Raw genomic sequence first — 15693 nt, forward strand, 5'->3', positions numbered from 1 at the left:
GTAACTCTGTAGTGCCTTGCGGTCGGAGACAGAGCAGTTGCCATACCAGGCAGTGATGTAACCAGTCAGGATGCTCTCAATGTTGCAGCTGTAAATTCTTTTGAGGATCTGAGGAACCATGCCAAGTCTTTTCAGTCTCCTGAGGGGGAATAGGTTTTGTCGTGTCTTCATGACTGTCTTGGTGTGTTTGGACCATGTTAGTTTGTTGGTGATGTGGAAGTTAAGGAAATTGAAGCTCTCAACCTGCTCGACTACAGCCCCGTCGATGAGAATGGGGACCTGCTCCACTACAGCCCCGTCGATGAGAATGGGGACCTGCTCCCCTACAGCCCCGTCGATGAGAATGGGGACCTGCTCCACTACAGCCCAGTCGATGAGAATGGGGACCTGCTCCACTACAGCCCAGTCGATGAGAATGGGGACCTGCTCCACTACAGCCCCGTCGATGAGAATGGGGACCTGCTCCACTACAGCCCCGTCGATGAGAATGGGGACCTGCTTCACTACAGCCCCGTAGATGAGAATGGGGAGCAGCTCCACTATAGCCCCGTCGATGAGAATGGGGACCTGCTCCCCTACAGCCCCGTCGATGAGAATGGGGACCTGCTCCACTACAGCCCAGTCGATGAGAATGGGGACCTGCTCCACTACAGCCCCGTCGATGAGAATGGGGACCTGCTCCACTACAGCCCCGTCGATGAGAACGGGGACCTGCTCCACTACAGCCCTGTCGATGAGAATGGGGACCTGCTCCACTACAGCCCTGTCGATGAGAATGGGGACCTGCTCCACTACAGCCCCGTCAATGATAATGGGGACCTGCTCCACTACAGCCCCGTCGATGAGAATGGGGACCTGCTCCACTACAGCCCTGTCGATGAGAATGGGGACCTGCTTCACTACAGCCCCGTCGATGAGAATGGGGACCTGCTCCACTACAGCCCTGTCGATGAGAATGGGGACCTGCTCCACTACAGCCCTGTCGATGAGAATGGGGACCTGCTTCACTACAGCCCCGTCGATGAGAATGGGGACCTGCTCCACTACAGCCCCGTCAATGATAATGGGGACCTGCTCCACTACAGCCCCGTCAATGATAATGGGGACCTGCTCCACTACAGCCCCGTCGATGAGAATGGGGACCTGCTCCCCTACAGCCCCGTCGATGAGAATGGGGACCTGCTCCACTACAGCCCCGTCGATGAGAATGGGGACCTGCTCCACTACAGCCCCGTCGATGAGAATGGGGACCTGCTCCACTACAGCCCCGTCGATGAGAACGGGTACCTGCTCCCCTACAGCCCCGTCGATGAGAATGGGGACCTGCTCCACTACAGCCCTGTCGATGAGAATGGGGACCTGCTCCACTACAGCCCTGTCGATGAGAATGGGGACCTGCTCCACTACAGCCCCGTCAATGATAATGGGGACCTGCTCCACTACAGCCCCGTCGATGAGAATGGGGACCTGCTCCACTACAGCCCTGTCGATGAGAATGGGGACCTGCTCCACTACAGCGTTGTACATTCTAACACCCCCAATGTTCAACATGCCATTAAAACAGGAGACGTGATTGGATGTTTCCACTGCTCAGCCATCTGTATCATTCCAGAGGCTTGGAGACGTTCGGAGCACTTTATTAGCCAATCAGAAAGCTTGATTTTCCAATTTGAACACATGGAAAGCCTATCTCTTTCAAGTGTATGACATAGTGGTAGCGTGGTGTAGATCATCCATACCACCCGTTGAAAGGCTGTATCACAAACGGCCGTGATTGGGAGTCCCATAGGGCCGAGCTCAGTTGGCCCAGCGTTGTCTGGGTTTGGCCGGTGTGGGCCGTCATTGTAAATAAGAACGTGTTCTTAACTGACTTGCCTAGTTAAATAAAGAAATTAAATCAGATGTTTCTTGTTTTCAGGGATACAGTACTATCAACCTGAGTTCAGTTTCCCCTGATAAACGGAAGTGGTGTGTTTCTACGCATGCTACGTTAGGTTAGCCACACCATCAGCCGCATGTTCCTTCACCAAATACTATCTGAAATGATTCCAAATACTTGATCTGGGTTTGATTGAGCTTGCCTGGCGCAATGGAACCAATAGAATAGTCGCAAAAGTCCCTGGTCTGTTCTTGACTAAAACGTGTTTCCCTATTCCCTTTGTAGTGCACTACTTTTGACAGAGCCCTATGAGACCTGGTCGAAAGTAGTGCGCTTTAAATAGTGTGCCATTTTACGACATTGTCGGTGTCTTTATTGCTGGCAGATTCTGAGGTCTCACCAGAGAACATGACAGATCTACAAATAAATGCAAGTGTTTTCCCCAGCTGAATAAATGTCATCCAATGCAGATAGGCTGACTGATGAAGAGTAATGATGGTCTTACGGCAAGATCTCATTCCACAAATTGGCTGTTATAGATTTTCTACAGTGTAGCTACCAAAGATGTTTGCGTTTTCAAACACTTGACATTTGTGTGGGTGTGTGTCTGATCTTGTTGTCTCTCTTAAGCATCCTAACGCCTCCCTCCCCTCCCTCCCTCCCTCCCTCCCTCCCTCCCTCCCTCCCTCCCTCTCTCTCCAGTCTGCTCTCAGTTCTCCCGAGGGGTCTATGCCATCTTCGGCTTCTACGATAAAAAGTCCATGAACACCCTGACGTCATTCTGTGGTGCGCTGCACACCTCCTTCGTCACGCCCAGTTACCCCACCGACAACCAAGTGCAGTTTGTCATCCAGATGAGACCTGCACTGCGTGGGGCCGTCCTCAGCCTGCTGTCACACTACAAGTGGCAGAAGTTTGTCTACCTCTACGACACTGACAGAGGTAGGTGCCATGCCATCACAGGCCGTCATATAGGCCAAGGATACAGACCTTGATATAGTTCAGGGTGTGAGGTAAACAGACAGACAGAGCTAGGTGCCATGCACCATCACAGGCCTTGATATAGTTCAGGGTGTGAGGTAAACAGACAGACAGAGCTAGGTGCCATGCACCATCACAGGCCTTGATATAGTTCAGGGTGTGAGGTAAACAGACAGACAGAGCTAGGTGCCATGCACCATCACAGGCCTTGATATAGTTCAGGGTGTGAGGTAAACACACAGACAGAGCTAGGTGCCATGCACCATCACAGGCCTTGATATAGTTCAGGGTGTGAGGTAAACACACAGACAGAGCTAGATGCCATGCACCATCACAGGCCTTGATATAGTTCAGGGTGTGAGGTAAACAGACAGACAGAGCTAGATGCCATGCACCATCACAGGCCTTGATATAGTTCAGGGTGTGAGGTAAACACACAGACAGAGCTAGATGCCATGCACCATCACAGGCCTTGATATAGTTCAGGGTGTGAGGTAAACAGACAGACAGAGCTAGATGCCATGCACCATCACAGGCCTTGATATAGTTCAGGGTGTGAGGTAAACACACAGACAGAGCTAGGTGCCATGCACCATCACAGGCCTTGATATAGTTCAGGGTGTGAGGTAAACAGACAGGCAGAGCTAGGTGCCATGCACCATCACAGGCCTTGATATAGTTCAGGGTGTGAGGTAAACAGACAGACAGAGCTAGATGCCATGCACCATCACAGGCCTTGATATAGTTCATGGTGTGAGGTAAACAGACAGACAGAGCTAGGTGCCATGCACCATCACAGGCCTTGATATAGTTCAGGGTGTGAGGTAAACAGACAGACAGAGCTAGGTGCCATGCACCATCACAGGCCTTGATATAGTTCAGGGTGTGAGGTAAACAGACAGACAGAGCTAGGTGCCATGCACCATCACAGGCCTTGATATAGTTCAGGGTGTGAGGTAAACACACAGACAGAGCTAGGTGCCATGCACCATCACAGGCCTTGATATAGTTCAGGGTGTGAGGTAAACAGACAGACAGAGCTAGGTGCCATGCACCATCACAGGCCTTGATATAGTTCAGGGTGTGAGGTAAACAGACAGACAGAGCTAGGTGCCATGCACCATCACAGGCCGTCATATAGGCCAAGGATACAGGCCTTGATATAGTTCAGGGTGTGAGGTAAACACACAGACAGGGCTAGGTGCTCTTGAAGTAGTTTTTGACTTCAATATCATTGATAATAGTAGATATTGTTACGTAATTGAACATACAATACAGACAGCGGTAGGTAAGGTTTGACAGGCTGGTTCTACCATAGACTTTGACATGGTTTGGTTGAGGGTTTTAAGTATTGACTCTTAGGGGTGCCCTTGAAACAGTTGACATCGTCAACGTTGATAATATTCATGGCCAAAATGACAAAGTATACTGTAAATGATCTAATGTGCTGGAACATTACCTGCTTGAAACAAGGAAGTGGGGGACATTCTATAAGCACTCCGTCATGTAATATACAGGCCATTCACAACCTCCATCTACTTTATAAATGGAAGAAATGTATGTCACTGTAACTAGCTGTGGGTGCAGTATATCATTGTAAGTAATCTGTGGGTGTAGTATATCATTGTAAGTAATCTTTGGGTGCAGTATATCATTGTAAGTAATCTTTGGGTGCAGTATATCATTGTAAGTAATCTTTGGGTGCAGTATATCATTGTAAGTAATCTTTGGGTGCAGTATATCATTGTAAGTAATCTTTGGGTGCAGTATATCATTGTAAGTAATCTTTGGGTGCAGTATATCATTGTAAGTAATCTTTGGGTGCAGTATATCATTGTAAGTAATCTTTGGGTGCAGTATATCATTGTAAGTAATCTTTGGGTGCAGTATATCATTGTAAGTAATCTTTGGGTGCAGTATATCATTGTAAGTAATCTTTGGGTGCAGTATATCATTGTAAGTAATCTTTGGGTGCAGTATATCATTGTAAGTAATCTTTGGGTGTAGTATATCATTGTAAGTAATCTTTGGGTGTAGTATATCACTGTAAGTAATCTTTGGGTGTAAGGGGGTAGCTGCTCCTGCTGACTCCATACTGGGTCGGTGATTCTGTAAGGGTGCGCGCGGGTGGCAGGGAAGTCAGGCGCAGGAGATCGAACTTGGTAGAAAACGGAGCAGTTTAATAAGTGCTCAAAAACTCCGAAAACCAAAATATACAGAATAATACAAGTGGGTACAAAACCCGTCGCACACCAGAACATATCTTGTACATAGCTTACAAACAAACAATCACCGACAAACAATCACCGACAAGGACATGAAGGGGAACAGAGTGTTAAATACACAACATGTAATTGATGGGATTGGAACCAGGTGTGATGGAAGACAAGACAAAACCAATGGAAAATGAAAAGATGATCAGCGATGGCTAGAAGGTCGGTGACGTCGACCGCCGAACACCGCCCGAACAAGGAGAGGGACCAACTCCGGTGGAAGTCGTGACATTGGGTGCAGTATGTCACTGTAACTATGCTTTGGGTGCAGTATGTCACCGTAACTAATCTTTGGGTGCAGTATGTTATTGTAACTATGCTTTGGGTGCAGTATGTTATTGTAACTAAGCTTTGGGTGTAGTATGTCATTGTAACTAAGCTTTGGGTGCAGTATGTCACCGTAACTAAGCTTTGGGTGCAGTATGTTATTGTAACTATGCTTTGGGTGCAGTATGTTATTGTAACTAAGCTTTGGGTGCAGTATGTCACCGTAACTAAGCTTTGGGTGCAGTATGTTATTGTAACTAAGCTTTGGGTGCAGTATGTTATTGTAACTATGCTTTGGGTGCAGTATGTCACCGTAACTAAGCTTTGGGTGCAGTATGTCACCGTAACTAAGCTTTGGGTGCAGTATGTTATTGTAACTAAGCTTTGGGTGCAGTATGTCATTGTAACTAAGCTTTGGGTGCAGTATGTCACCGTAACTAAGCTGTGGGTGCAGTATGTCATTGTAACTAAGCTTTGGGTGCAGTATGTCACCGTAACTAAGCTTTGGGTGCAGTATGTTATTGTAACTAAGCTTTGGGTGCAGTATGTCATTGTAACTAAGCTGTGGGTGTAGTATGTTATTGTAACTAAGCTTTGGGTGCAGTATGTCATTGTAACTAAGCTGTGGGTGTAGTATGTTATTGTAACTATGCTGTGGGTGCAGTATGTCATTGTAACTAAGCTTTGGGTGCAGTATGTTATTGTAACTATGCTTTGGGTGCAGTATGTCACCGTAACTAAGCTGTGGGTGCAGTATGTTATTGTAACTAAGCTTTGGGTGCAGTATGTTATTGTAACTAAGCTTTGGGTGCAGTATGTCATTGTAACTAAGCTTTGGGTGCAGTATGTCACCGTAACTAAGCTGTGGGTGCAGTATGTTATTGTAACTAAGCTTTGGGTGCAGTATGTCACCGTAACTAAGCTTTGGGTGCAGTATGTTATTGTAACTAAGCTGTGGGTGTAGTATGTCATTGTAACTAAGCTTTGGGTGCAGTATGTCACCGTAACTAAGCTTTGGGTGCAGTATGTTATTGTAACTAAGCTTTGGGTGCAGTATGTCATTGTAACTAAGCTGTGGGTGCAGTATTTCATTGTAACTAAGCTGTGGGTGTAGTATGTTATTGTAACTAAGCTTTGGGTGCAGTATGTCACCGTAACTAAGCTGTGGGTGTAGTATGTTATTGTAACTAAGCTTTGGGTGCAGTATGTCACCGTAACTAAGCTGTGGGTGCAGTATGTCATTGTAACTAAGCTGTGGGTGCAGTATGTCATTGTAACTAAGCTGTGGGTGTAGTATATCATTGTAACTAATCTTTGGGTGTAGTATGTTATTGTAACTAAGCTTCAGGTGCAGTATGTTATTCTAACTAAGCTTTGGGAGCAGTATGTTATTGTAACTAAGCTTTGGGTGCAGAAGATCGCAGCCGTAATGTGTTGCCTAATCTCTGTTTAATCATGGTGTTGGTTTTGGCTTGTTTCTCATTTTAAATTAGGTGTGTGCTACAGCTGTTGTTGCTGCAGTCGAGCATATATTTCAAAGTGAAAACTACGCTCTATACCTTTAGGGGATAGTTATTTGTATTAATTAAGAGTTATTGTGCTGTTTCTTAGATGTGTGTACGTGTTGTGACAACATACCAACATGTAGCCAGCTTTTGGTGCTGTGATCTGGGGTGTTAAGTCAAATATATTTTGTCATTCCTCTTATGTATTATTATAGTGAAGAGAAAATCACCCCTCTAGACAGTAGCGTCATGTCTATTCCCTCCTCTAGACAGTAGCATCATGTCTATTCCCTCTAGACAGTAGCATCATGTCTATTCCCTCCTCTAGACAGTAGCGTCATGTCTATTCCCTCTAGACAGTAGCATCATGTCTATTCCCTCTAGACAGTAGCGTCATGTCTATTCCCTCCTCTAGACAGTAGCGTCATGTCTATTCCCTCCTCTAGACAGTAGCGTCATGTCTATTCCCTCCTAGACAGTAGCATCATGTCTATTCCCTCTAGACAGTAGCATCATGTCTATTCCCTCTAGACAGTAGCATTATGTCTATTCCCTCCTCTAGACAGTAGCATCATGTCTATTCCCTCTAGACAGTAGCATCATGTCTATTCCCTCTAGACAGTAGCATCATGTCTATTCCCTCCTCTAGACAGTAGCGTCATGTCTATTCCCTCCTCTAGACAGTAGCGTCATGTCTATTCCCTCCTCTAGACAGTAGCGTCATGTCTATTCCCTCCTCTAGACAGTAGCGTCATGTCTATTCCCTCCTCTAGACAGTAGCATCATGTCTATTCCCTCTAGACAGTATTATCATGTCTATTCCCTCTAGACAGTAGCATTATGTCTATTCCCTCTAGACAGTAGCGTCATGTCTATTCCCTCCTCTAGACAGTAGCATCATGTCTATTCCCACCTCTAGACAGTAGCATCATGTCTATTCCCACCTCTAGACAGTAGCGTCATGTCTATTCCCTCCTCTAGACAGTAGCGTCATGTCTATTCCCTCTAGACAGTAGCGTCATGTCTATTCCCTCTAGACAGTAGCGTCATGTCTATTCCCTCTAGACAGTAGCGTCATGTCTATTCCCTCTAGACAGTAGCGTCATGTCTATTCCCTCCTCTAGACAGTAGCGTCATGTCTATTCCCTCCTCTAGACAGTAGCTTCATGTCTATTCCCTCTAGACAGTAGCGTCATGTCTATTCCCTCTAGACAGTAGCGTCATGTCTATTCCCTCTAGACAGTAGCGTCATGTCTATTCCCTCCTCTAGACAGTAGCGTCATGTCTATTCCCTCCTCTAGACAGTAGCGTCATGTCTATTCCCTCCTCTAGACAGTAGCGTCATGTCTATTCCCTCTAGACAGTAGCGTCATGTCTATTCCCTCTAGACAGTAGCGTCATGTCTATTCCCTCTAGACAGTAGCGTCATGTCTATTCCCTCCTCTAGACAGTAGCGTCATGTCTATTCCCTGTAGACAGTAGCATCATGTCTATTCCCTCTAGACAGTAGCATCATGTCTATTCCCTCCTCTAGACAGTAGCATCATGTCTATTCCCTCTAGACAGTAGCATCATGTCTATTCCCTCCTCTAGACAGTAGCGTCATGTCTATTCCCTCCTCTAGACAGTAGCGTCATGTCTATTCCCTCCTCTAGACAGTAGCGTCATGTTTATTCCCTCCTCTAGACAGTAGCGTCATGTCTATTCCCTCCTCTAGACAGTAGCGTCATGTCTATTCCCTCCTCTAGACAGTAGCGTCATGTCTATTCCCTCTAGACAGTAGCGTCATGTCTATTCCCTCTAGACAGTAGCATCATGTCTATTCCCTCTAGACAGTAGCATCATGTCTATTCCCTCTAGACAGTAGCATCATGTCTATTCCCTCCTCTAGACAGTAGCGTCATGTCTATTCCCTCCTCTAGACAGTAGCATCATGTCTATTCCCTCTAGACAGTATCGTCATGTCTATTCCCTCTAGACAGTAGCATCATGTCTATTCCCTCTAGACAGTAGCGTCATGTCTATTCCCTCTAGACAGTAGCGTCATGTCTATTCCCTCCTCTAGACAGTAGCGTCATGTCTATTCCCTCCTCTAGACAGTAGCATCATGTCTATTCCCTCTAGACAGTAGCGTCATGTCTATTCCCTCCTCTAGACAGTAGCGTCATGTCTATTCCCTCTAGACAGTAGCGTCATGTCTATTCCCTCTAGACAGTAGCGTCATGTCTATTCCCTCCTCTAGACAGTAGCGTCATGTCTATTCCCTCCTCTAGACAGTAGCGTCATGTCTATTCCCTCCTCTAGACAGTAGCGTCATGTCTATTCCCTCCTCTAGACAGTAGCATCATGTCTATTCCCTCTAGACAGTAGCGTCATGTCTATTCCCTCTAGACAGTAGCATCATGTCTATTCCCACCTCTAGACAGTAGCATCATGTCTATTCCCTCTAGACAGTAGCGTCATGTCTATTCCCTCTAGACAGTAGCGTCATGTCTATTCCCTCTAGACAGTAGCGTCATGTCTATTCCCTCCTCTAGACAGTAGCGTCATGTCTATTCCCTCCTCTAGACAGTAGCGTCATGTCTATTCCCTCCTCTAGACAGTAGCGTCATGTCTATTCCCTCCTCTAGACAGTAGCGTCATGTCTATTCCCTCCTCTAGACAGTAGCGTCATGTCTATTCCCTCCTCTAGACAGTAGCGTCATGTCTATTCCCTCCTCTAGACAGTAGCGTCATGTCTATTCCCTCCTCTAGACAGTAGCGTCATGTCTATTCCCACCTCTAGACAGTAGCATCATGTCTATTCCCACCTCTAGACAGTAGCATCATGTCTATTCCCTCTAGACAGTAGCATCATGTCTATTCCCTCTAGACAGTAGCGTCATGTCTATTCCCTCTAGACAGTAGCGTCATGTCTATTCCCTCTAGACAGTAGCGTCATGTCTATTCCCTCTAGACAGTAGCGTCATGTCTATTCCCTCCTCTAGACAGTAGCGTCATGTCTATTCCCTCCTCTAGACAGTAGCGTCATGTCTATTCCCTCCTCTAGACAGTAGCGTCATGTCTATTCCCTCTAGACAGTAGCGTCATGTCTATTCCCACCTCTAGACAGTAGCATCATGTCTATTCCCTCTAGACAGTAGCGTCATGTCTATTCCCTCTAGACAGTAGCGTCATGTCTATTCCCTCTAGACAGTAGCATCATGTCTATTCCCTCTAGACAGTAGCGTCATGTCTATTCCCTCTAGACAGTAGCGTCATGTCTATTCCCTCCTCTAGACAGTAGCGTCATGTCTATTCCCTCCTCTAGACAGTAGCGTCATGTCTATTCCCTCCTCTAGACAGTAGCGTCATGTCTATTCCCTCCTCTAGACAGTAGCGTCATGTCTATTCCCACCTCTAGACAGTAGCATCATGTCTATTCCCTCTAGACAGTAGCATCATGTCTATTCCCTCTAGACAGTAGCGTCATGTCTATTCCCTCTAGACAGTAGCGTCATGTCTATTCCCTCCTCTAGACAGTAGCGTCATGTCTATTCCCTCCTCTAGACAGTAGCGTCATGTCTATTCCCTCCTCTAGACAGTAGCGTCATGTCTATTCCCTCCTCTAGACAGTAGCGTCATGTCTATTCCCTCCTCTAGACAGTAGCGTCATGTCTATTCCCTCTAGACAGTAGCGTCATGTCTATTCCCTCTAGACAGTAGCGTCATGTCTATTCCCACCTCTAGACAGTAGCATCATGTCTATTCCCTCTAGACAGTAGCGTCATGTCTATTCCCTCTAGACAGTAGCGTCATGTCTATTCCCTCCTCTAGACAGTAGCGTCATGTCTATTCCCTCCTCTAGACAGTAGCGTCATGTCTATTCCCTCCTCTAGACAGTAGCGTCATGTATTCCCTCTAGACAGTAGCGTCATGTCTATTCCCTCTAGACAGTAGCGTCATGTCTATTCCCTCCTCTAGACAGTAGCGTCATGTCTATTCCCTCCTCTAGACAGTAGCGTCATGTCTATTCCCTCCTCTAGACAGTAGCGTCATGTCTATTCCCTCCTCTAGACAGTAGCGTCATGTCTATTCCCTCTAGACAGTAGCGTCATGTCTATTCCCTCTAGACAGTAGCGTCATGTCTATTCCCTCTAGAAAGTAGCGTCATGTCTATTCCCTCTAGACAGTAGCGTCATGTCTATTCCCACCTCTAGACAGTAGCGTCATGTCTATTCCCTCCTCTAGACAGTAGCTTCATGTCTATTCCCTCCTCTAGACAGTAGCGTCATGTCTATTCCCTCTAGACAGTAGCGTCATGTCTATTCCCTCCTCTAGACAGTAGCGTCATGTCTATTCCCTCTAGACAGTAGCGTCATGTCTATTCCCTCCTCTAGACAGTAGCGTCATGTCTATTCCCTCCTCTAGACAGTAGCGTCATGTCTATTCCCTCCTCTAGACAGTAGCGTCATGTCTATTCCCTCCTCTAGACAGTAGCGTCATGTCTATTCCCTCTAGACAGTAGCGTCATGTCTATTCCCTCCTCTAGACAGTAGCGTCATGTCTATTCCCTCCTCTAGACAGTAGCGTCATGTCTATTCCCTCCTCTAGACAGTAGCATCATGTCTATTCCCTCCTCTAGACAGTAGCGTCATGTCTATTCCCTCCTCTAGACAGTAGCATCATGTCTATTCCCTCCTCTAGACAGTAGCGTCATGTCTATTCCCTCCTCTAGACAGTAGCGTCATGTCTATTCCCTCCTCTAGACAGTAGCATCATGTCTATTCCCTCTAGACAGTAGCATCATGTCTATTCCCTCCTCTAGACAGTAGCGTCATGTCTATTCCCTCCTCTAGACAGTAGCGTCATGTCTATTCCCTCTAGACAGTAGCGTCATGTCTATTCCCTCTAGACAGTAGCGTCATGTCTATTCCCTCTAGACAGTAGCGTCATGTCTATTCCCTCTAGACAGTAGCGTCATGTCTATTCCCTCCTCTAGACAGTAGCATCATGTCTATTCCCTCCTCTAGACAGTAGCATCATGTCTATTCCCTCCTCTAGACAGTAGCATCATGTCTATTCCCTCCTCTAGACAGTAGCATCATGTCTATTCCCTCCTCTAGACAGTAGCATCATGTCTATTCCCTCCTCTAGACAGTAGCATCATGTCTATTCCCTCCTCTAGACAGTAGCGTCATGTCTATTCCCTCCTCTAGACAGTAGCGTCATGTCTATTCCCTCTAGACAGTAGCGTCATGTCTATTCCCTCTAGACAGTAGCGTCATGTCTATTCCCTCTAGACAGTAGCGTCATGTCTATTCCCTCTAGACAGTAGCGTCATGTCTATTCCCTCCTCTAGACAGTAGCGTCATGTCTATTCCCTCTAGACAGTAGCATCATGTCTATTCCCTCTAGACAGTAGCGTCATGTCTATTCCCTCTAGACAGTAGCGTCATGTCTATTCCCTCTAGACAGTAGCGTCATGTCTATTCCCTCTAGACAGTAGCGTCATGTCTATTCCCTCTAGACAGTAGCGTCATGTCTATTCCCTCCTCTAGACAGTAGCATCATGTCTATTCCCTCCTCTAGACAGTAGCGTCATGTCTATTCCCTCTAGACAGTAGCGTCATGTCTATTCCCTCTAGACAGTAGCGTCATGTCTATTCCCTCTAGACAGTAGCGTCATGTCTATTCCCTCTAGACAGTAGCGTCATGTCTATTCCCTCCTCTAGACAGTAGCGTCATGTCTATTCCCTCCTCTAGACAGTAGCGTCATGTCTATTCCCTCCTCTAGACAGTAGCGTCATGTCTATTCCCTCCTCTAGACAGTAGCGTCATGTCTATTCCCTCCTCTAGACAGTAGCGTCATGTCTATTCCCTCCTCTAGACAGTAGCGTCATGTCTATTCCCTCCTCTAGACAGTAGCGTCATGTCTATTCCCTCCTCTAGACAGTAGCGTCATGTCTATTCCCTCCTCTAGACAGTAGCATCATGTCTATTCCCTCTAGACAGTAGCATCATGTCTATTCCCTCTAGACAGTAGCATCATGTCTATTCCCTCCTCTAGACAGTAGCATCATGTCTATTCCCTCCTCTAGACAGTAGCGTCATGTCTATTCCCTCTAGACAGTAGCGTCATGTCTATTCCCTCCTCTAGACAGTAGCATCATGTCTATTCCCTCTAGACAGTAGCGTCATGTCTATTCCCTCCTCTAGACAGTAGCGTCATGTCTATTCCCTCCTCTAGACAGTAGCATCATGTCTATTCCCTCTAGACAGTAGCGTCATGTCTATTCCCTCCTCTAGACAGTAGCGTCATGTCTATTCCCTCCTCTAGACAGTAGCGTCATGTCTATTCCCTCCTCTAGACAGTAGCGTCATGTCTATTCCCTCCTCTAGACAGTAGCGTCATGTCTATTCCCTCCTCTAGACAGTAGCGTCATGTCTATTCCCTCCTCTAGACAGTAGCGTCATGTCTATTCCCTCTAGACAGTAGCATCATGTCTATTCCCTCCTCTAGACAGTAGCATCATGTCTATTCCCTCCTCTAGACAGTAGCATCATGTCTATTCCCTCCTCTAGACAGTAGCGTCATGTCTATTCCCTCCTCTAGACAGTAGCGTCATGTCTATTCCCTCTAGACAGTAGCGTCATGTCTATTCCCTCTAGACAGTAGCGTCATGTCTATTCCCTCTAGACAGTAGCGTCATGTCTATTCCCTCTAGACAGTAGCGTCATGTCTATTCCCTCTAGACAGTAGCGTCATGTCTATTCCCTCTAGACAGTAGCGTCATGTCTATTCCCTCTAGACAGTAGCGTCATGTCTATTCCCTCCTCTAGACAGTAGCGTCATGTCTATTCCCTCCTCTAGACAGTAGCGTCATGTCTATTCCCTCCTCTAGACAGTAGCGTCATGTCTATTCCCTCCTCTAGACAGTAGCGTCATGTCTATTCCCTCCTCTAGACAGTAGCGTCATGTCTATTCCCTCCTCTAGACAGTAGCGTCATGTCTATTCCCTCCTCTAGACAGTAGCGTCATGTCTATTCCCTCCTCTAGACAGTAGCGTCATGTCTATTCCCTCCTCTAGACAGTAGCGTCATGTCTATTCCCTCCTCTAGACAGTAGCGTCATGTCTATTCCCTCCTCTAGACAGTAGCGTCATGTCTATTCCCTCCTCTAGACAGTAGCGTCATGTCTATTCCCTCCTCTAGACAGTAGCGTCATGTCTATTCCCTCCTCTAGACAGTAGCGTCATGTCTATTCCCTCCTCTAGACAGTAGCGTCATGTCTATTCCCTCCTCTAGACAGTAGCGTCATGTCTATTCCCTCCTCTAGACAGTAGCGTCATGTCTATTCCCTCCTCTAGACAGTAGCGTCATGTCTATTCCCTCCTCTAGACAGTAGCGTCATGTCTATTCCCTCCTCTAGACAGTAGCGTCATGTCTATTCCCTCCTCTAGACAGTAGCGTCATGTCTATTCCCTCCTCTAGACAGTAGCGTCATGTCTATTCCCTCCTCTAGACAGTAGCGTCATGTCTATTCCCTCCTCTAGACAGTAGCGTCATGTCTATTCCCTCCTCTAGACAGTAGCGTCATGTCTATTCCCTCTAGACAGTAGCGTCATGTCTATTCCCTCTAGACAGTAGCGTCATGTCTATTCCCTCTAGACAGTAGCGTCATGTCTATTCCCTCCTCTAGACAGTAGCGTCATGTCTATTCCCTCCTCTAGACAGTAGCGTCATGTCTATTCCCTCTAGACAGTAGCGTCATGTCTATTCCCTCTAGACAGTAGCATCATGTCTATTCCCTCCTCTAGACAGTAGCGTCATGTCTATTCCCTCTAGACAGTAGCGTCATGTCTATTCCCTCCTCTAGACAGTAGCGTCATGTCTATTCCCTCCTCTAGACAGTAGCGTCATGTCTATTCCCTCTAGACAGTAGCGTCATGTCTATTCCCTCCTCTAGACAGTAGCGTCATGTCTATTCCCTCCTCTAGACAGTAGCGTCATGTCTATTCCCTCTAGACAGTAGCGTCATGTCTATTCCCTCCTCTAGACAGTAGCGTCATGTCTATTCCCTCCTCTAGACAGTAGCGTCATGTCTATTCCCTCCTCTAGACAGTAGCGTCATGTCTATTCCCTCCTCTAGACAGTAGCGTCATGTCTATTCCCTCCTCTAGACAGTAGCGTCATGTCTATTCCCTCTAGACAGTAGCGTCATGTCTATTCCCTGTAGACAGTAGCGTCATGTCTATTCCCTCCTCTAGACAGTAGCGTCATGTCTATTCCCTCCTCTAGACAGTAGCGTCATGTCTATTCCCTCTAGACAGTAGCATCATGTCTATTCCCTCCTCTAGACAGTAGCGTCATGTCTATTCCCTCCTCTAGACAGTAGCGTCATGTCTATTCCCTCCTCTAGACAGTAGCGTCATGTCTATTCCCTCTAGACAGTAGCGTCATGTCTATTCCCCCCTCTAGACAGTAGCGTCATGTCTATTCCCTCCTCTAGACAGTAGCGTCATGTCTATTCCCTCTAGACAGTAGCGTCATGTCTATTCCCTCTACACAGTAGCGTCATGTCTATTCCCCCCTCTAGACAGTAGCGTCATGTCTATTCCCTCCTCTAGACAGTAGCGTCATGTCTATTCCCTCCTCTAGACAGTAGCGTCATGTCTATTCCCTCTAGACAGTAGCGTCATGTCTATTCCCTCTAGACAGTAGCGTCATGTCTATTCCCTCCTCTAGACAGTAGCGTCATGTCTATTCCCTCCTCTAGACAGTAGCGTCATGTCTATTCCCTCCTCTA

At 46.7% G+C, this 15693-nt stretch overlaps 1 protein-coding gene across 1 annotated transcript in view; it reads left to right on the forward strand.

Moving 5' to 3' along the window:
• Positions 1-2581: 2581 nt before the first annotated feature.
• The window catches only part of LOC129844935 (glutamate receptor 3-like), a gene marked incomplete at its 5' end in the record, with an annotated part of 192983 nt that continues 179871 nt past the window's right edge, over positions 2582-15693 (forward strand). The window contains one exon of the mRNA XM_055913100.1: positions 2582-2821. Within this exon, the coding sequence (XP_055769075.1) occupies positions 2582-2821 (240 nt within the window). The remainder of the gene's footprint in view (positions 2822-15693) is intronic.

The sequence above is a fragment of the Salvelinus fontinalis genome, unplaced genomic scaffold, assembly GCF_029448725.1.
Source record: "Salvelinus fontinalis isolate EN_2023a unplaced genomic scaffold, ASM2944872v1 scaffold_0255, whole genome shotgun sequence".
Classification (NCBI taxonomy): Eukaryota; Metazoa; Chordata; class Actinopteri; order Salmoniformes; family Salmonidae; genus Salvelinus; species Salvelinus fontinalis.